At 46.4% G+C, this 22,715-nt stretch overlaps 1 protein-coding gene and 1 long non-coding RNA gene across 3 annotated transcripts in view; both read right to left on the bottom strand.

The window, feature by feature from the left end:
- Nucleotides 1-4,933, bottom strand: part of VCL (vinculin) — an 84,092-nt gene extending 79,159 nt beyond the window's left edge. For both annotated transcript variants that reach the window (XM_053388063.1, XM_053388064.1), the window contains exon 1: nt 4,669-4,933. In XM_053388063.1, coding sequence (XP_053244038.1) covers nt 4,669-4,836 — 168 coding nt within the window. In that variant the 5' untranslated portion in view covers nt 4,837-4,933. The remainder of the gene's footprint in view (nt 1-4,668) is intronic.
- Nucleotides 4,934-4,968: 35 nt separating this feature from the next.
- Nucleotides 4,969-20,677, bottom strand: LOC128413705 (uncharacterized). The gene is made up of 3 exons (XR_008330408.1): nt 20,597-20,677; nt 7,293-7,345; nt 4,969-5,658 (listed from the first exon to the last, which is right to left on the bottom strand). It is a non-coding gene; the product is annotated as an uncharacterized LOC128413705 (long non-coding RNA).
- Nucleotides 20,678-22,715: the final 2,038 nt, after the last annotated feature.

The raw sequence follows: 22,715 nt of genomic DNA, 5'->3' as shown, positions 1-22,715 counted from the left end.
CAAGATGAAATAAGAACATAAGAAGAGTTTGATGGATCAGGCCAATGGCCATCCAATCCAGCATCTTGGTCTCACAGTGGCTAACACCAATAAAATTACAATAAAACATAATTGGAGGGGGGAGAGAAACAAACAAACAAAAACCAGTTTATTAAAATACAGGTTAAAATTTAAAACGCAGCCTCATTTTAATAGTAGCCCATAAATCAAAACCATAAGGGGCAGGGAAACATAAGGGTCAGACTGAGTCCAAACCAAAGGCCAGGTAGAACAACTCTGTCTCTTGTGACAGAGCGTTCCACCAAGTCGGGGCCAGTACTGAAAAGGCCCTGGCCCTAGTTGAGACCAATCTAACCACCTTGCAACTTGGGACCTCCAAAGTATTGTCATTTGTGGACCTTAAGGTCCTCCACGGGGCATACCAGGAGAGGCGGTCCCGTAGGTACGTGGGTCCTAGGCCACACAGGGCTTTAAAGGCCAAAACCAGCACCTTAGACCTGACTCTGTACTCCACTGGGAGCCAGCGCAGTTGGTAAAGCACTGGATGAATGTGATCTGCACAAGAGCCCTCCCATAATTTCCCATATTTTTGAAGACTGCTGCCTTCCCAACTGTGGAGGCAGAGCATAGGCTAGGAATTTGTCTGATCCTCTTTAAAAGCTGTCCAAGTTGGTGGCCAATAGATTCCAAAACGAATTCCGGTGCCATGAGGTTGTAAGCAACTGTTGCATTCGGGGCTGTTGAACTACCCGTCTAATTAACCGCACACACAAAAACCAATCGATACGAAAGGATTTACAACTCTGCAAAAGACACAGATGGCGTGGGCTTGAACTGAAAATATGCACCAAGCATCGTTGGGCTTTTTAAATGTAAGAGATCCCTCACCCTTGCAAAAGAATGCACAGAGAGAATGTGTGTCAAATATGTAGCATGATGAAGTAAGCAGGGGCAGTATATAAATGGGCAACAAGAGTTCTGAATGGGCAACAATAGAAGGGGCAGGAGGAGAATCCTGCATGAACTCCATGGAGAAAAAGTGGAGAAAGAACAATACATATACAGGACTCAGCTATACATTTGCAAATAAAACGTTTTAAGTGTGTTTTAAGTGCAATACACAATGTGACACTAGATGGCAGTGGTGAGCCTTATGGCAAATTCAATGTATTTTTTAAAACACTTTTATAAAAAAAGCATTTTCATATGTGTGTAGATCCCACCACAGTCTACCTGAAGAAAACAGGACTGTGGGAAAAGCTGGAAAGGAGAGTGGGGAATGCGTGCCAAGATCAGAAGTCGCAGAGCCTGAAGCTTCAAAGGAACAGTAGCTCAAGTAAGCATCATAGAACGAATATCGTGGATCCATAACAGCGTCGCTTATTCTCACTCGCAAGGGAAAGGTGTAATAAGGACAGGGAAGGACTTATCAATGAAAGGGCAGGAATGTAAAGGGGGAACCCTACACCCAGCCGCACACAGTGAAACTGATCTAACACAGGAAAAGAGTTTGTAAACTGGAATCTTCCGTTTGCTGCCACCACTAACTGGCTGCGGAAAATTAATTGGTTAGGTATTATCTCTGGCCATTGAGTTTCCTAAATCTTTTTAAAGATGCAGTAAGGGGAAAGGCACTGTTTGGACCTGAAAGGATAGGAACTTTATCAAAAGAAAGTGGTGATTCAGAGTATCTAAGACTGGGTCTGCAAACTTTTTCAGCAGGGGGCCGGTCCACTGTCCCTCAGACCTTGTGGAGGGCCGGACTATATTTTGAAGAAAAAATGAACGAATCCCTATGCCCCACAAATAACCCAGAGATGCATTTTAAATGAAAGCACACATTCTACTCATGTAAAAACACCAGGCAGGCCCCACAAACAACCCAGAGATGCATTTTAAATAAAAGGACACATTCTACTCATGTAAAAACACAGTGATTCCCAGACTGTCCGCGGGCTGGATTTAGAAGGTGATTGGGCCGGATCCGGCCCCCGGGCCTTAGTTTGTCTACCCATGATCTAAGGCCTAAGGAAGGGGGAAGGGGTAGAACAGTCAGGCTGAGGGCTGGTCAAGGCGGATTTGAAGGGAACAACACTGTTACTGCAGGAGCAGACGTAAATATGAAGTACAACAACACTAGAAGAAGTCTAAGGGCTTCCTTTGGGAATAGGACAACGATTTAGAGGCGATGGAAAGTTGGAAAGTTGAGGGCAATGCAGGGACATGCAGGGCAGGGGAAGAAATGGGAGGAGGGGCAGCTGTGCAGTCTGTTCCTTGTTTCCAGATTCCTCAGCACCACAGAGCATGCTCTCAAAGAAAATGACCCCCAGCCCAGCATTCGCAACAGTTTTAGAAGTCTGGCCTGGTATCAAGTAACAGGTAAAAAGGTAAAGGACCCCTGGAAGGTTAAGTCCAGTCAAAGGCGGCTATGGGGTTGTGGCACCCATCTAGCTTTCAGGCGTTTGTCCACAGACAGCTTTCCAGGTCATGTGGGCAGCATGACTAAACCGCTTCTGGAGCAACGAGACACCGTGACAGGTGCCAGAGCGCACGGAAATGCCGTTTACCTTCCTGCCACAGTGGTACCTATTTATCTACTTGCACTGGAGTGCTTTCGAACTGCTAGGTTGGCAGGAGCTGGGACAGAGCAACAGGAGCTCACCCTGTCACGGGGATTCGAACTGCTAACCTTCTGATCGGCAAGCCCAAGAGGCTCAGTGGTTTAGACCACAGCGCCACCCGACTGCCCCCATCAAGTAACAATGCTAAGGGGCAAAGGGGGTGGGGTGGGAACAGCGAGAAAGTGATGCCGCCCCTCTGTTATTTTATTTTACTTTTTTAAAAACCCTCCTTCACAGAAACACAATAAAACATTATCCCAATAATACATTGCCACTGTCATAGCTGGAGAAGACCGTGCAGGAAAGAGGTGGGTCAGGGAACCGGGGCATCACCATTCAGAGGCGGCATCAGAAAATGGTGCCATCCACGACACAGCACAGTTGGTAAAGCACGAGGCTCTAAATGTCAAGGTTGTGGATTCAAGTCCCACGTGGGGGCAAAGGATTCCTGCCTTGCATGGGGTTTGGCTAGATGACCCCTGGTGTCCCTTCCAACTCTACAATTCTATGATACTATGAAAAGCAAGCCCTGCCAGGAAGCTGGAGTGGGGCACACAGTGGAAAGGGTCATAGTTCAGCGGCAGAGCATCTGCCCATGTGCAGAAGGTTTGACTTCCCACCCCACCCCCCCAACATCTCCAAGTAGGGCCGGGAGAGGTCACAGTCTTAAACCCTGGATTCAGTGTAAGGGAATACTAAGCTATGTAGGTTAAGGATCCAACTCAGCATAACAGTAGCTTCCGACATTCCTAAGAGGAGGAAGTAAGAGAGCCAGGAGGAGAATGCAAGATGGCATGTGGAGCATTATCTCTTTGCAGAAGAGGAGGAAAATGCAGAGTTTGAGAAGAAGAACACAAACCCAGGACTGGGACGCATTCAGATCCTATCTACCTTCAGCAAGGAATTCACAGAAATAACTTTGAACGATACCTGTTGGGCTTACTTTTAAGCGTTTCATAAAACATGGAGATCTATAAATGAAACTATTCTGGTCTGCCAAGGTATGGGAAACAGCTCTTTAAGGAAAAATTAACTCATAAGTTACTGGTCTTGAGAGGCCAACACAAAGAGGACAAATTTATTTCTACTTGGTTATGATTTAATAGTGTATATCACTAACCGAGAACACGAACAATCGCCTCCTCCAGCTTTCAAATATATTTGGCTGCTTTAATTGGCTAGCACTCTTTGAGGTGGCGCCTTTACGGTTATCCAGGGATAGTTTTAGGTTATATTCTGAGAGTTATGATTAACGCACCCCGTTAAGGTCCTGTTGAGGTATTTATATCCCCGGCTTCTTCTGCTATGAAAAATATGGTTATTACTCTGTATTCTTTTGATTCCGTAAGCTTTGTGAATCATATTCTGAATCACCCGGCTTGCTGCCCTACGATCCCTGTTCGACTTTAAACTCAACTAAAATTAACTTTGAAAAAACAAACAAACTATTGCTTTTTTGTTGTTTGAAAGAGGGGCAAAGCAAGTTTGGGTGTGTCAAGGAACTAAACGGGAGTTTGATAAGGAGGAGGAAGGCAGAAGGGGAAACTTGTCAGGAAGCCTTGGAAGGAATTTTTCCTCCCTCCTTCCTTTTTTGCTGGGTGGAGGGAAGAGAAGACCTTTTAACCTGGAAAGTCAACATGGGACAGCTCAGCCATTTCCCAGCCAGTGAGGCAAGACCAGGAACACACCAAGGGGATTAATCAAGACTCCTCCTGCAGTGACAACTTCGTTGCTGCCAGAACTTTTTCTTGCATTCCCTAAACACTCTTTTTTTTTTTGCGGGGGAGGGGGACTTAAGGTGGGGCCCGATTGAAGTTTGCTGGGACACACACAGAGAGACAAACACTCCGCCAGCAAACAGACACACAAGCTCCCTAATGCAGTTTTTGCATTAGGGAGCTTTGGGAGAGCAAGAGGCTTGGGTGTGTGTTTTCATTTATTTATTTATTTTAAGAGAGCCGCGTTTCTTCCGCAATGAAATTAAGAATCCCGAGCCTCCCAGGCAGGCAGGCAAGCGAGCGAGCTGGCTCTGTCTCTCTCAACTCACCCGGACCAGGTTGCTCACGGCGGATTGCACGGCGGCCACGGGAGCGGTGAGATCCGGGATGGCCTTGCCGTCCACCTCGCCCTCTTCGTGCATGATGACCAGGTGGGAGATCTGCTGCGCCACCGGCTCCAGGATACTCTCGATCGTGCGGGTGTGGAAGACGGGCATGGTTGCTCAGGTTCCCACGACGGTGCAGAGGAGAAGCAATAGATTTATGTAACTTCTGCGAGTGAAAAGCGGGCAGTTCCCCCCAGGTTTGGAACAAAACGGGGGAAAAGGTGGCTGAAAATATATATAATCTTCTTTTTCTCCACCCCACCCAGCTCCCTTGAAGAAGTCTCCGCGGACGCCGAGCCTCTCCCGCAGCGCCTTCCCAACTCCTCGCCCGGCAGCGCTGACTGACGCCCCTTCTGCAGGCAGGCGGCGCTTTTCAGCCGGCGCAGCCTAACCCGTTCCCTGCCCTTCCCTTGCATTCCTCCTGCAACCCTGGGCAGAAGGGGACCGTCTGTCCCCGCCTCCTCCCCGCCTCGGCCAATGATGGAAGGCCAATCCTCCTTTCATTGGAGGAGCGCCCGCGTCCATCTGCATTCCGACTCCACCCCCTGGGTCCTCCCTGCCCTCGGCTTCTCCTTCCCCCCTCCCTCCACCTTTTCTCTTTCCAGCTCTCCTGCCCAAAGGAGGTTTGGTTGCTCCGACACTGGTTTTCCCAGCGTTGGAGGTGACGTCAGACATTCTGGAGTCCATATAAGGAGATGGTGAAAGCCAGGGCGTTTGGGAGGGGGGAGAGGGGCGGAGGAGGATTCCACTGCGGGGGACGACCCCTCCCCTCCTCATCCCCCGGGCGCATCCCTATCCCTACTTAAGGCTCCTTCAGAAGCATATAGCTTACTTGTAGCGTCAGAGGCTGGTTCCATACGCGTTTACTTGGAAAGATGAGTTTCCAACTACTTTTAGTGGACCAAGTTAAGTGTGCAAGAGGATTCCAGCCTTCTGTGCAGGGAAAACAATTATTGGGAGTACAGTGGTACCTCGGGTTACAGACGCTTCAGGTTACAGACTCCACTAACCCAGAAATATTACCTCGGGTTAAGAACTTTGCTTCAGGATGAGAACAGAAATCGTGCTCTGGCTGCCGGGCAGGCCCCATTAGCTAAAGTGGTGCTTCAGGTTAAGAACATTTTCAGGTTAAGAATGGACCTCCGGAACGAATTAAGTACTTAACTCGAGGTACCACTGAAATATGGAGTGCAGGGAGTGGGGCAGAACCGGAGCAGAGGGGGCAGATCATGTTCTTGCCAGTACCAACACTCCACCCAATAAGTCAAAGTTTTAAGTTTATTTGTTGTGGCAACCACATCAAAACTTATTTATGTGGGGGGGGGGTGTCCTACATTTTAACATACATGTGTATTACATTGTATTTCAACAGTGGATCTCTGCATATTTTGCACAACGTGCACAGAATACTTTTATTTCCTTTTTGGATGACATGACCAGGATGGTTGCAACAACAAATAAAGTCAGACTTTGTATAATAAGCACGGGTACTGTGCAAGTCAGCCTGCTTGATGGTAAAGTTGGCCAGCAATAATGAGGGGAGTTAGAGTGCCAACTCTCTTGATGGGCTACGCTGGCACGGGGTCGGTGCATTTATTGATGCACAGGAACCGGGCAAATGGGCAAATGCTTTACCCATAGCAACCGCTGTAGCTATTTTGGTCATTATTGCTGAGTAAATACGTGCTAGATTGGGCTGGACAGCAGCAATCTTCAGCTGTTAAAGCCACCCCACATACATTAAATCTGTTTGCTCTGAAAATGTGTTGTGGGTTTGCCCCCCTTTTATAGAATCGTAGAATTGGAAGGTATCCTGAGGGTCATTTAGTCCAACCCTCTGCAATGCAGGGATCTCAGCTAAAGTAAAAAGTCAATACTGGCTCCTAAACTGGACCTGAGTGCGCATTATTCCAAGGAAAGGGTTTCCTTAATGTCTGTATTTAGTCTTCCATTGGGAAATGGAATTCTGTTCACTTAGTCTGTTTCAACTGGACCGGCCAAGCTGTCTTCTCAGTAGGCTAAAGCTACTCTTTTGGACTTGAACGGGAACTCGACAGTATCAGTATCTTTTAAAGCTAAGTGCTACCCATCTTCCTGTCAGTTTTTTATAAAACCGCACATGCCATAGCAGGAAGGGAGGGGCTGTAAAACCACTTCCCTCTTTGCTGTATGCCTTTGAAGAAATGACTTGCAGTAATATTTACATTAAGGTGGCACGGGTAACTCTGATGTGCCACCTTTTACAACAAATTTATGTCAAGGAGTTGCAGAGACCCGAGAATCTTCCTTTGATGCGTGGATGACTGACCATTGCGCCATAACAGAATTTCCGTGTTTGGCAGGAGAACTGCTGTATTTCCCCTTCTGTACCCCAATCATTAGCTAAATCCTGGCCTTCATTAATTATGAACATTCGCCAGCTTCCTAGAATTATGAGCACCTTTGCACCCCCAGCCTCTGGTACCCTGGATCGACAACAATATGGCAGGGAGCTGCCCCAGGCTAGCCTAAGGAGGACAGTAGGCAAGTTGCTGCTTATGAATTGTACAGAGTAGATTTATACTCACATTGCAATCGAAGATATCGGCTGTATGACTGCCATATCCAGTGTGTGCTCAGCCTGGAAGCGGGGGGGGGGGGGGGAACATACAGCCAAACATTAAAGAGCATCCCAGGACCCATCAATGAGGGACTGTGCCATCAACAAAGCCCATATGCCACTAACGCATAAAGTAGCCAATGAACTTGTGAGAATGAGTACACACCCAGCACAAAGCCGTATGAAAGCAGCTGTGTGCAAGCAGGTGTACATGAGGGTCTGTGGGTTGGTGTGACGGGGTTTAAAGGAATCTTAGAAGTGCTACCCCATTCCCCAGCTGGGTAGCACTGACACTGATCCTAGGGCCAGCCCTGTGACTAGGCAGAGGGAGGCGGCTGCCTCAGGCAGCAGATGCTGCAGGAGGACATGCAGCCTATCCCCTGTATCTCCCTAAGCTAACCTTCGGTCATCAGGTGCAAAACGAGCATGCAGTCCATTGACAGTGTGGGGAGAAAGGTTCAGTTGCCAGGGCCATCAGCTCCTGTATCCAGAATTGGTACGTATGTGCGGAATCCTGCCCTTCATCTTAAGTAGCCAATGTCTTTGACCAGCCTTGCTCTCAGGTGTGTGACAGCATGGCAAGCCTGAGGCAAAGGAGGAGACTAGAATACCTCAAGGACCACCTCTCCCCATATGAACCGACCCGGAGCCTGAAGTCACCCTTCTTTATGTGCCTCCCCCACGTGAGGTCCAGAAGGTGGCAACACAAGAACAGGCCTTTTCCGTGGTGGCTCCCTGTTTGTGGAGTGCTCTCCTCAGAGAGCCTCGCCTGGCACCTTCATTATGAACCTTTAGGTGCCAAGTTAAAACATTCCTTTTCAGCCAGGCCTTTGGCTTATTGACATTCGATGCCCTTTTAAAAGAGGTGGGGGGGATTATTGGTTTTTTTCTATTCTTATTATACCTTTTGTGTTCTTTATGTTGTGACCCACCCTGAGATCTACGGATGTAGGGCAGATACAAATTTAATAAATGAGATAGCATGGCACCCTATCCAAATTCCACATACATAAACCAATTGGACTGACAATTGAATCTTCAGTGTTGCCTACCCTACAACATTTCTCTGATGAAAATAGGGATGTCCTATACAGCAACAACAACAACATACCCTGTCCATCTGACTAGGTTGCCCCAGCCACTCTGGGCAGCTTCCAACATATATAAAAACATAATAAAACATTAAACTTTTAAAAAACTTCCCTATGCAGGGCTGCCTTCAGATGTCTTTGAGAGGTTGGATCTCCTTGGCTCGGGGATCGCATAACTCCATACTTTTCAATATTTCTCTGATGAAAATAGGAATGCTCTAAGGAAAAGCAGAACATTCCAGGATCCAATCAGAAATCAGGACTGCTTTTGAAAATCTGGGACTGTCCCTGGAAAATGGGGATACTTGGAGGGTCTGGTGTTTGTGTCCCCACCAGACCTGAGGAAGCAGGGAAGATTTGGGGCAAAGGCAAAGGAAAGGCAACCGTAGCAGAATAGCTGGGGGCGTAGGAAGAACATTCAGGGGCTACTTTTGAGCCTATCTGCTTGACATGGTTGCTTCACTCCAATGTGTGATGTTCACACCCCTCCTTGACCTCTTGAGGGAAGAGAACCTTGCAGTTTCTACAGTTCCACGATTCTATAATTATGATTCTAAGTTATTCCTCTTTTGTTTCATTAATTGGTTATACAGTCTCCGGCAAATGGGAGTTTGTAATTGGATATAAGCTCCTTTGTGAAGAAATATACCAGAGGCTTCGTAAAAAAATCTGGAGGGATAATTAAAACATCCTCCAGAAAGGCCCTTTCATGATCGTACTGGACATTGTAACCCAGTTGCCTGTTTCACTCTGATCATTCACTATTAATGGCTGTGAGTTTAAGCAGCCTTTGCTGTTCTAAATCACAAATGGGAATTATATATTCGATTTTCATCATGCCAGACGTTGCATCCATTATTACTATTTTGCATTCGAAGTAATTACTCATTTACTCAGTATGGATTGCAGATAATAAGCACACAACAGTGGAGAACACTGGAATATAGTCACTTCATTTATGTGACCTAATCATCCATTACATGCCATGAAAGGGAAATATGCAACCTTTGGTGTAAAGAGATCACCCCAGGCTTTTGAAACTTAAAAAAAAGAAGAACGAAAACCGCAAGCAAAAGACCCCCTGCTTTTCATTTTAAAGAACACACACCGGTTTATTCATTCAGAGTTCAATGCTGTGATCATATAGGTTCTGCTGATAGAAAACAGATGCTCTTGGGCTTTATAAACAGCTACTTTATATGGAATACAGCTTCTTCTGCTACTGTATGTATAAAAATACACAGCTATAGACCTGTGAACATGTTTCATGGGTTGTGCAGTGGTGCACATCCAAATGCACATTGGAGTATGTAGAAATTCTGCCTCTTGTTTTACTTCACAAAGCACTGACATTCATTTACAAGGACTCCCAGAGGTGAGCAGGAAAAGCAAACCCATTATGTGCTAGTCAAAATCCTATTAAGCATTCTCACTGCAATTAATCCAGAATGCAGCAGCCAGACTGGTGACTGGGAGTGGCCGCCGAGACCACATAACGTCAGTCTTGAAAGACCTACATTGGCACCCAGTACGTTTCTGAGCACAATTCAAAGTGTTGGTGCTCACCTTTAAAGCCCTAAATGGCCTTGGCCCAGTATACCTGAAGGAGCATCTCCACCTCCATCGTTCTGCCAAGACACTGAGGTCCAGCTCCAAGGGCCTTCTGGCAGTTCCCTCACTGCGAGAAGTGAGGTTACAGGGAACCAGGCAGAGGGCCTTCTCGGTAGTGGCGCCCTCCCATCAGATGTCAAGGAAATAAACAACTATCTGACTTTTGGAAGACATTTGAAGGCAGCCCTGTTTAGGGAAGTTTTTAATGTCTGGTGTTTTATTGTATTTTTAATATTTTGTTGGAAGCCACCCAGAGTGTCTGGGGAAACCCAGCCAGATGGGTTGGGTATAAACAGTGGCAGAGCTTCATGCTCCGGCACTGGGGGGCGGAGAGCAGGCAGGAGCGGGGCTGGCGCGCATCCAGGGGCATGGGGCGTGTCCTGGAGGTGGGGCATGCCGCCTGCAGGGGTGTGGTGCCCAGCGCGGGTGAGGGGACAGCCGCGATGGCACCCCACCGGGATCACGCTGCCGGGGTGGTGCGCTCTGCCCGTACTCCTCTTCCTCCGCCAGTGGGTATAAATTAATTTATTATTAGTAGTAGTAGTATTAGTAGTAGTATTAAGCTAGCTGGTTTGGGGTGGGTGGACAAGCAGGGTCAGGAGGGGTTGTGGGTGGGGATGGGCTTTAATTATTTCCCTCTGCTGCCAACCTGTTTAGAATCAGAGACCCCAAAGCCTACTATTTAAAATGGGAGGAAAACTCCAGGAAGCACAAATGGAAGATTTGTACCCACTGGAAGTAGCAGGCATGGAGGACTCCCAGTTCTGACTGGGACACAATGGGGCCAAAAAATTTAAAGAAGTGCACCCCTCATTCCCTAGTTCCAGTGGCGTGAGGTGGAAATTGTGAGATCCTGACATTGCGCATGTGAGCATTGTAGCTCCCTAAGCCAGACAGAAGCTTCCCGGGCTTTGCGAAGGATGTGCCAGGGCTCAAACAGGATGCTGGAGTCTTCCTGCATCAGGTATCAGGATTTTGGACCCATCAGAGCATCGCATTTCCTTGCCTAAGCTGGGCAGAAGCTGGGCTTTGCGAAGGAGGCACCAGGGAACATTTAGGGGCTAGCCTAGTCCCCTGAGTCCAGTGACTGCACACCACTGTTTGTGTCTGAAATATACTTGGAGTCAAGAGTGGATTTCATACTCTTTATTCAGCTCATAGTGGTGAAGAGGAATGAATGTTCCCCCAAAGTATCTGCTTTATATACATTATTTACACAATGGGCTGCAAGTGATTGGCTAATTCTGGAATTCTCCTGTAGGCCAATCAGGTTGTGGATTCACTTCCATCTGGAACTGGATTGGGTGGCTCCTGCAGACCAGTCATACTGCTGCATTGTTCTAGGACCAATCAGACTGCTGCATTTTGGATCCTATTGTTCTAGGACCAATCAGACTGCTGCATTTTGGATCCTATTCAACGCAGTACATAACAGTGTACATCGCAAACAGCAGGCATAGAGTGCCAACTCTGATTGGAACACAGTTTAAACCTCATTCCCTGGTTCTGATCCAGCTTGCTGCCGCAGGCACCCTATACAATTGACACACCAGGGCTAACCATACGACAAATGTTGCATCTAGTTTGGTCCTTATACAGCTGTCTCATAATTCAGCGTAAGGGGTATACTAATATAGCATTCAGCAAGCAGAGAAAAGCAGTTTGTAACAGGAGGAGGGAGGCAGAAGCACTGGGGGAGTGATGTTGAGTGCAAGAAAAGGACTGTTATAAGTAAACAAGAGTGTCCCTACTCTCAGCCACGAAATGTTGGAGGGTGCCTAGTAATTCCAAAAAGAAACCACAAGCTTAGTATGCCTTTCTGGCCTCTCCCTTTGAGTGCCAACTGCTCTGGAATACAAAACATTTTATTAACCGTATTGCATTCTAAGTGGTTTATCTTGAAACACCATGGAATGAAGCAACAACGATAGCAGCATGAGTATGGATTGGAAGAATGTCTGAGGGACAGAAAGCAGGTGTTGTAAGGAAATAAAGTAAATCCACATGAGGCCAAATATAAACTCTTGGCTTGATTATATTTGAGAGTTAAGACAGCTCTTGCCTTGTCTAATGACACAAAACAAGTCTACCCTATCTGGTCTTGTATAGCATGACACAGCAAGTATGCTGTTAAAAATACACAGAATCGTAGCTCGTGGCTTTTCTAAACCCATCTTTTTCTGTGATCAATATGCTGGTGTCTCCACTTTCTATAAGGGCTGCTCCTTTTGGAGGTTAATGTGTCTGAATTTTTCCATTTGTAGTGCACAGTCCACACATACTTTGCCCAGGTGGTTTTTGTATTTTCTGAGTGGTGTCAAAAAAAGAAAAGAAAAACCTGTACTCTGAAACAAGTCTCATTGAATTCAGTAAGGCTCACTCTCTAAGCAAATACAGTCATACCTTGGATCCCAAACGCCCTTGGTACTTGGCCGTTTTGGCTCCAGAACGCCGCAAACCCGGAAATTAGTGTTCTGGTTTACAAACATTATTTGGAACCCGAATGTCTGACGGGGCTTCCGCAACTTGTGATTGGCTGGAGGAGCTTCCATCAGCCAATCAGAAGCCACACTTTGGTTTCCAAACATTTTGGAAGTCAAACAGACTTCTGGAACAGATTCTGTTCGACTTCCAAGGTACAACTGTGTGCACAGGACTGCAGCATTAAGAAATTAGCTTGGTCTAGTCTAAGCCGGGATGGGGGGTTTCTGCCTGAAACAGAGCTCAAATGCTCCCCTACAAGAGCCAAAACTTCAAAAAAAAGTCTTGGTGCACTATTCGTTTCCTGCTTTCACATACTCCATCTGCCCATGGCATCACCTGGAGCAGGTACTTCACCTTGTCACATGGCAGGCCCAGTTCTTTTTGGGCTGTCTGTGGGCTGTATCTAGAACAAAGATGACAAGATGAGGCCAGGCTCATTCTCATTTTCTTCTCTCAATGGAGGTCACCTCTCAAAAGGCAAAGCATCTACCACAACGGCAAAGCAAAACCTGGCTGATACCTACCATTCAAACTCCTTCCTCAGCCCCTGAGTTCTTATGTACTCCTTAAAATATAAATGTAACCAGACTACAAATGAATACAAAACAGCTGACACCCAACTAACCAAGCAGGAGCAAGCCAAAGAGTTATTCAAAGGAGCACAAATATAAATAAGTACAGCGGTACCTCGGGTTACATACGCTTCAGGTTACATACGCTTCAGGTTACAGACTCCGCTAACCCAGAAATAGTGCTTCAGGTTAAGAACTTTGCTTCAGGATGAGAACAGAAATCGTGCTCCGGCGGCGCGGCAGCAGCAGGAGGCCCCATTAGCTAAAGTGGTGCTTCAGGTTAAGAACATTTTCAGGTTAAGAACGGACCTCCAGAACGAATTAAGTACTTAACCCGAGGTACCACTGTATTTACTTGGCATATAAAAGCTGATGAAAGTCACTCTCCCTGGGGACATGACACCACAACAGGGAAATTGCTATATCTTAGCTTCCTTATTTCCTGGGACCTCTTCCTACTTAGCTATCCAAGTCACGGTCTGTCCCACATAGCTGTTATCACGTCTGGACTCTCTGTCGGGTTTTAATCCCAGCCAAACTGGCCTTTGCCTTCCCTTCAAACTGTTTGTATACGCTCAGGTGCCAACATCAATTCCCTGAGCAGTTGGAATGTTCATGAATATTCCATGGCATCGCCAAGCACTACCACAAATGTGCTTCTTTTCCAGTGAGGGCTGTTCTGACAGAGTTAGAGGTCACATAATTGAACTAGGCTAATCCGCCACCATTCTTTAGTTAAATATGCACTCCAGAGCTTTATGAATCCACAAAGCTTTTTATTTGCCAAACCACACAAGAACAACTACCCAAATAATAGTCTGACGAAACTGTGCACATTTTTCTTTATGCCACATGGAACTAGGAATGTTGGAGAATTCTGACTAAAAAGGAAATGGGAGTAGAAATTGCCAATATTTGCTTATCGTTTCATTTCCAGATTAGTATTTCTTCTTGTTGTTTTCCGACTGCAAATGGTATATATGATATATGGTCTCCATTTGCATTGTTTCCTTTGCACTGAAATGAACAGTGTGGAAAAAACATACTGATGATGTAATTGTCTAATTAATTCTATAAAAATTTGCCAGCACGGACAGAAAGTTGAGCAACATAGTTTTTGTCAGAAGCCAAACTGCAGTAGAATGGAAACAGTGTTGCATGCGACAAATGCAGGGCGGAATATAAATAAATATCTTCTTACGTTCCTACATGGAATTGAGAAAGTCAACATATGGAGAGACAAATGAAAGCTCAATAAGATATTCTCAGCCTTCACAATACACACCTAATGGATAATTCAGGAGGTTAATCTCTGGCTGCTTTTTATAAAGAGAGCTACATCTTTGTGTCCCTGTTACTCTACTGCTATCCAAGAACTGAGCAATGACAATACAGGTTCTTATTACACCCATAGGTTTTCCAAGATGTTTCAATCGTAGATTAAAGTTGGAGGAATGCATCTCAAGGTCAAATGAGAGTGAGGCCCTCCCTACATTTTTAGCTGCCTCCTTGCAATACTCCCATCCAAGGCCACTGGAGTGGAGGAGTGGGGTTGAGTCCCAGTGGGGGGGGGAATTGGGGCCCCCAGCAAGGTGGACTGGTTAAAAATCTTTACACGGGATATAAAATAAATTTGTGATCTCATTTTTATGTTAATAATAACCATGATAATGACGTATTTAAAAAATGAGCATCCACACCATCATTGCTTAACTAACCATACACTTGTATGTAGACTTGTATGTGTAATACAACACAATGCACATCACACACCAGCTCTGCTGTATTCGCATGGTGTTCACTTAAAAAACATGCAATTGTGACTGTGCATGGTAAGATGAGACTGTGTTGTCGCACCATCAAAGCACAGAAGCGAATGTATAGAGTCGGAAATACTCGGAAATGCAGATACAGTGGTACCTTGGAAGTCAAACAGAATCCGTTCCGGAAGTCTGTTCGACTACCAAACCTTTCAGAAACCAAAGCGCAGCTTTTGATTGGAAGCTCCTGCAGCCAATCAGAAGCCCCGGAAGCCCTGTTGGATGTTCGGGTTCCAAAGAATGTTAGCAAACCGGAACACTCACTTCTGGGTTTGCGGCATTCGGGAGCCAAAATGTTCGACTCACAAGGCGTTTGGGATCCAAAGTTCGACTGTATTGGGAAGATCACAGAGAAAAGAGATCAAAGACGGGGTGACTCAGTAGGTCATGGGCAGAACAGAACCACAGTATCATAGTACGTAGAGTTGGAAGGGACCCCGAGGTTCATCTAGTCCAACCCCTTGCAATGCAGGGATCACAACACATGGGTCCCCACCCAATTTGAAACTGTACCAGACCCTACTTAGCTTTGCAACTGTGCTAGTAGTTTTAGTGCTGCATCACTAGGAGGTGAAGGGACGCGGGTGGCGCTGAGGGTTAAAGCACAGAGCCTAGGACCTGCCGATCGAAAGGTCGGCGGTTCGAATCCCTGCGGCGGGGTGCGCTCCCGTTGTTCGGTCCCAGCTCCTGCCAACCTAGCAGTTCGAAAGCACCCCAAAAAGTGCAAGTAGATAAATAGGGACCGCTATCCAGCGGGAAGGTAAACGGCGTTTCCGTGTGCTGCGCTGGTTTGCCAGCTGCGACTTAGTCACGCTGGCCACGTGACCCGGAAGCTGTCTGCGGACAAGCGCCGGCTCCCGGCCTCTTGAGCGAGATGGGCGCGCAACCCTAGAGTCGGTCACGACTGGCCCTGACAGGCAGGGGTACCTTTACCTTTACCTTACTAGGAGGTGAAGCAATGTGGAAGAAGGCCCATAGCGGAGGGTGTCCCATAGTGGTGGGACTTCAGGCAGGAAAATGTTTATGAAGATATTATGTGCAGTAAAAGGCTAGAGATGTGACTAATCCATCCCCAAGTGCCCTTGTTGTTGTCTTAACGGCATGCAATGTGGCCAACCTACCCACAAGCGCCCATGTTGTCGCTCGTAATATAAGCATGCCGCAAACCAAAGATAAAGCAGGGTGAATTACAAAATGTGCCTTCCAGAGCAATTACTAGGAAAATTCCATGTTCAAAGCAACCCCTGAGATAGCAACGCTTAGCACCTGAATTACGCAAAGCTTTTAATCTTCGCAGCATTCTATAACCAGGAGCCAAACCATGCGAGGCATTGGGGAATTGGAGGAAGCATGCAGTTTGCAAACAGAGAGCAGCTAAAAGGTTTCTCTTACATGCCTATACAGAGAGGATATTGATGCCGGTTACCCTAACGCCTGGGTGAGAGGGGATATTGATACAATTTCCAGGAAAGAGCAACAGCATCGTTGCTGCTCTTGTTGTTGTTATTTGCATGTTCAGACGCAGAAACCTCCCCCCTAAATAAATTCACACTTGACTCAAAATTTTGGTTTGGTTTTTGGCAGAATTTAGGCCACAACTTTATTGATTACAGAAAGTGACTGGTTGCATAGACTCTGGTTCGACTAGCTCCCTGCCATGCAGGTAGCGCTGACCCAGGGCACCAGCATAGGTCAGCCAAGGGTGAACACCTGGATAAGTGGAAAGCTGGGCACAGGCTAGCTCCGCCACCCAGATGTCCCCCTGGACTCAGGCACGGGCACAACCCCCTCTCAGGGGTTGACCAAACCATCGAGTCCCTGGATTCCTTTAACAGAATACCCTTCACATAGGGATGGCGAGAGCGTTCCCCCATCCCTATCACCTGAACCAGAGCCTATCCTCAACCTTACAAGTTGTGACGATTTGCTACTAGGCAAGCGAAACCCAAACAGCAACAACCAATCAGCCAAGTGGGGGAAATTCCTGCCGTGCCCTGTCCCAACGACAGACGACACACGATGGCATAGCAAGGTCAAACGCAACAGGCCCTAAAAGTAGGGAGAGGTGGGCAGGTGTTCCAAATGCAAGCGCTGAAAGAGGAAGCTCTGGGTCACGTGCATGGGCATAAATAGGCCCCTCAAACTGTTTAGACTGCGTCCCATTGGCCAGATTGTACCCAGCTTTGAGGGACCTGCCAATCGGGTGTCATGGCTCACCAATTGTACCCACCCACAACTCAGGGTGTCGGTTGTCCAGGTCTCACCGCCATACATGCCCTCTTTAAGGGAGGACCCGATTTATTAAATTTCTGCACACACACCCCTTCATCCATGTTTTACATGGTAAAAACGCAAAAATACAGAACACAGTAACAAATGAAAACAATACCTCCAGTTTGAAAGACCACAGATTGTTTAATTAGCCAATGGCCTGAGAGAAGAGGAATGTTTTTGCCTAAAGGTATGTAACGAAGGTGTCAGGTAAGCCTCCCTGGGGAGAACATCTCACAAACGGAGCCATGGTGGAAAAGTTCACATTCAAACAAAAGGCAGCCCTATGGGTTTTCATTCACAAGAATCTCTCATATCCTACCAGCTACTCTCTGTGACTGGTGTAGCTAGCCTAATATCAGCCGGTTCAGTAGCCATGATCTCATTTGTGTCTGAAAACATATTTTGAGAGATGTTGTAAGAGTTGTTGTTGTTGTTGTTGTTGTTGTTTAGTCGTTTAGTCGTGTCCGACTCTTCGTGACCCCATGGACCAGAGCACGCCAGGCACTCCTGTCTTCTACTGCCTCCCGCAGTTTGGTCAAACTCTTGTTGGTAGCTTCAAGAACACTATCCAACCATCTCGTCCTCTGTCGTCCCCTTCTCCTTGTGCCCTCCATTTTCCCCAACATCAGGGTCTTTTCCAGGGAGTCTTCTCTTCTCATGAGGTGGCCAAAGTATTGGAGCCTCAGCTTCACGATCTGTCCTTCCAGTGAGCACTCAGGGCTGATTTCCTTCAGAATGGAGAGGTTTGATCTTCTTGCAGTCCATGGGACTCTCAAGAGTCTCCTCCAACACCATAATTCAAAAGCATCAATTCTTCAGCGATCAGCCTTCTTTATGGTCCAGCTCTCACTTCCATACATCACTACTGGGAAAACCATAGCTTTAACTATACGGACCTTTGTTGGCAAGGTGATGTCTGAACTGTTTAAGATGCTTTTTAAGATGCTTTTTAAGTTGTAAGAGTACAGGAAGACAAAGGGCTGGTTTTCATCATGTATGGACCACTTTGGGCTACAGGTGGAAGCTTGCACAACTGAATGTTTCTCAAAACCAAACATCTTTACCACAGAGAGAACGAGAGATTGTGGAGCAAGTTTCTAATCTTGCCTTCTCTGGCAGGCTTGGTTTTCTGGGTACAGGGTTTTTTTATCTACACATTTACACTCTAAGCACAGATAGTGTCTTGCCCTTCACTTTACTCTCATAGTCTAAGCCATCGTCAAGGTACCCTGCAAGAATGCTACAAAACCAGAATGGTGGGAGTGAATTTGGGCCAAATCTAGATATATGTAAAAAAACGCTGTGGAAATGCTTTATTTAAAAAATGATTTAAAACATATATTGAATTTCCCATAAGCTCACCATCGCCATCTAGTGTCACATTTGTATAATGCACTTTAAAAGCACTTAAAACGTTATATCTGCAGCTGTATAGCTGAGTCGCTGGTGGTTGTGAAACTTTGGACTATGTCCGTTGTTGCAGAACTTGACAGTGCTTATAGACAGCACAGAGGTTTTCCAGGACCCACCTTTCCTGGGTTCCCAGATACATGGTAGAAGCAGTCTAGTTGAAAGGAAATCTGTGCTTACTTTATCCAGTATGAACCCAGTGAGCCATCTGGACTTCCTCCTTTCCAATTGGCCTCCTACGAGTGCGGATGATTATTGAATCTCTGCATCGTGTGATTGGGTCATTCAGTTACTCTGGGTTTCTCATGTCATCAAGACTGGTATTTCCAGGCTTGGAAATACAAGTCTGAGGGCTGTTCATATTGCTCACCTCAAATATGAGGCAATCGTTATTGCCCTTACATTTTTCTGTCCAGCTCAGAAATGTGGCGTAGGCAGCTGCTGACACTTGCCACATCTGAAAGTGGCAAGTCAGAAGGCAGTTCAGGAACTTGTAGTGCATGAAAAGGACACCCATTCTGGACCAGGGTCGCCAGATGGCCAAAAAAATAAATTAAAAAAAATCACCAAACTTCCTGTTCTGCTTTTGCATCTGCAACTGAAATTCGATCTGCAGAAATGAGCAGAAGCTTTTTCCTGGCATTCAGATTGACATTAAGGGTGGTCAAATGTATTTTTTGCTCTATAAGACTGACTTTTTCCCTCCTAAAAAGTAAGGGGAAATGTGTGTGTGTCTTATGGAGCGAATGCAGGCTGCGCAGCTATCACAGAAGCCAGAACAGCAAGAGGGATTGCTGCTTTTGCTGCACAGCGATCTCTCTTGCTGTTCTGGCTTCTGAGATTCAGAATATTTTTTTTCTTGTTTTCCTCCTCCAAAAACTAGGTGTGTCTTGTGGTCTGGTGTGTCTTATAGAGCGAAAAATACGGTACTTTGTGTGTTGATGTAAAGAATGGGGTCACTCCAGCTACCACACACACACACACACACACACACACACACACCCCGTTACCCACTGTGTGCACCGGTGAAACATCTCAACAGCCACATTTTTAGCTAGTATGTGGAGGGGCTTCCTTCTTTATTCACCTGAGGCATGCACAGGGAGGAAAAAGCATGGGTACCTAACTGAGGGGAGGGTTTCCTTGTGGACAGCAGGATCTAGAATCAATCTAGACGGAAAGCAGTGAGTAGAGGATGAGCATCCAGATTGAGAAAATCTACATTTTTATGCTACAAACAAGTTAACATGTACACAGCCCAAGTCTGAGAGAGTGCACTTTGAGGTGGGGTCTGGAAAACCCACAAATTAGATTGGCACAGAGCCTCCATTGCAAGAGTGAGCAGGAATTTCTACTGCGGCAGAGTTGGGAAAGCGAGGGTTTTCAACCACTGCAAAATGAGCAGAAGCAAAGCAGGACTTTGTGCACAAACACACACACACACACACACACACACCCAAGTGCAGACAGCTTTCCTCCTGAGGGAGTTAGTGAAGCTTCTGCTCCTTGGCTTTTCCCTTTGTATTGTGCTTGATTTACACAACTTGAGTGTAACAGCGACTCTGGAATTTAAACAGGAACCCGCAAGGGATTTCTCAGCCATCGGCCAACTTCCAAATATGGGAGAATGAAGGCAGCAGCGGTGCAGGAAATCAGGCTCAGCATGACAGACAGAATTCAGAGCTTGCCAAAGCTTCCACCATATGGGCCCCTTTAGCATTTCTCCCGAAAGGTGCTGTAATGCTTTTGTCAGACCAAGAGGGATCACATAAATACGCTGGAAAGCAAAATACCACACCAGCTTAATCACATTTTGAGATCAACCCTAAAGCGGCAGCAGTTTAAAAACCAGGGCTCAAATATCTGTTTATTTAGACCCTATGTGACTTCATTCTCTAAACTTTTCTAAATCTTTCCTGGTCTCCCCTCCCCTCCCCAAATTAATATAAATTCTTTAGACAAATACAGAACCCGCAAAACCTTATAGCGACGGAACATAAGCTTCCTGACCTTGCTTGCTTTTGTCCTTATGATCTCATCCAGTGGGGGTGAGGCGGGACCTGAAGTTTCAGGGATTTAACCACCACAGAGGCTGCAACCCCGGTGGGAAGGAACAAACTCCTCTAGGGCGAGGAGTGAGAAGCAAAGGGGGAAGCTATTTTCTGCTTGGCTTGCAATCTTTTTCTTCTGCTCACACAGCCAAGATGTCCCTGTCAAAGCTGGTCTGTGGACGATGGTATGAAGTGAGCTAGGAAGTTGAGACCAAACGTAAATCAGGACCAGAGGTAAAATCGGGAGTCAGGTCGTCAGAATCGGAAAACAAATTAAGACCTTGATACTGAATCCAAGTGCCTATGAGGCAGGAAGATCTCTTATACTCCTAGGTGGAGCCAGTCTGGACAGAGACAAGGTTCTTCACTAGAAGTTGCAGGGACACTGTTCACCACACCAAGTAAACAGTTACTGTCCAGGCCTTCCTGACCTCCCCAACTTCAACCTCAGCATCTGGGTATCTGAGCTACAGGCTTGGCAACCTACAGTTGCCTTTGTATATGTCAGAACTGAAGCCCATTGTTGCTGGTGCAGTAGAAGCTGGTGTATGAAACAAAAACATTATTTTGTCAAGTCTTTGCTTCAGTGGTCCAGTCGTGACCAACTCTGGGGTTGCGGCGCTCATCTCGCTTTATTGGCCGAGGGAGCCGGCGTACAGCTTCCGGGTCATATGGCCAGCATGACTAAGCCACTTCTGCCGAACCAGAGCAGCGCACGGAAATGCCATTTACCTTCCCGGAAGTGTGGTACCTATTTATCTACTTGCACTCTGACGTGCTTTCGAACTGCTAGGTTGGCAGGAGCAGGGACCGAGCAATGGGAGCTCACCCCATCGCAGGGATTTGAACCGCCGACCTTCTGATCAGCAAGCCCTAGGCTTTGTGGTTTAACCCACAGCGCCACCTGCATGATATGTGACTATTCCTTGAAATCACATCTTCTTAGCCGATAACTGGGTTCAGGGGTTGGGGAGGGGAAGGGTCGTGAGATCAGGCTACAGACGATTCTTAGGACTGTTGCCCAGAGACAATTATTTCATTTCAGTTCTGTCCCTGAAATGGACTTCCATAGGAACGTTATCGGTGCAGGCAACTTCCACTGGGATGACATAGAAGAGTAAGAAGGCACAGGGGCATAGAGTGGGGAGAGCCGGAGGGGGGGAGCGCATGGTTCTGAGTGCAAGCCAGGATGCGATGTCACTGAGAAGACACAGTTTGGAATAGGTTGGCATAAGTACAGGCTGCCATAAGTCTGTGGAAGTCATTTTCCAAAACAGCTGCTGGCCATTCTTCTACAACACAAATCTTTTGAGCCAGGGCACCTATATCATGTAGAGGGAAAGGACAAAAGCCGCACGCTGCCTAGAACTACAGATCCGAGAAGCAGAAGCTCAACTATTGATTTCAAATAACCAGCCAAACCTTCAGCTGCTGCAACCCATTTAATAAATACAGGCCACTCGCGACCTTTAAAAGGTAATCGATGGCTGCTGTTAATAGAAATAATGTGTCCCTTTTAGGATATCAATTAGTTTTAAAACATCCTTTTGGCAAGAGTGCTAACTAGGTGTCAAGTTTTGACCGGGAGATTCGGGTTTGAGCTACCATATTCTCACAGATGAGAACATAAGAGTTTTAGGGCGGTTGCATGGGTGGAGAAACCAAAAAGATCATGAGTATTGGGTGAAACATCCCCTCTGACGTGTGTAAATGTGGCTTGCAACACAGCAGGGTGTGTGTGTGTGTGACATCACTGCATTCCAATATGCTAATATGAACATACCCTCAGTAAATGAAAATAAAAGGCAGGCCTGATGTTTGCAGATTAATAACGTTCAGCTATTTATCTTTTCTGTTGGGGGGCACTTCCAAAGTGGATTAGCAAATCACTGTGTGGCTATTCCTTGCCTTTATTCCTTAACACAATAATAACAGCCTTGCATAAGCCTGCAACCACTACTGATCTCTCACACACATATATACGGTAGCACATCTGCCCATATACGTATATATTAGTAATTTGTGGCCTTGTTCCCTTTGCTTCTCCCATTTCTGTTGTTTGTTTCTCTCGCACCCTT

Source organism: Podarcis raffonei, chromosome 5 (genome assembly GCF_027172205.1).
Source record: "Podarcis raffonei isolate rPodRaf1 chromosome 5, rPodRaf1.pri, whole genome shotgun sequence".
Taxonomy (NCBI): Eukaryota; Metazoa; Chordata; class Lepidosauria; order Squamata; family Lacertidae; genus Podarcis; species Podarcis raffonei.
The sequence above is the reverse complement of the archived record's forward strand: the minus strand, read 5'-3'. Positions and strand labels throughout refer to the sequence as shown.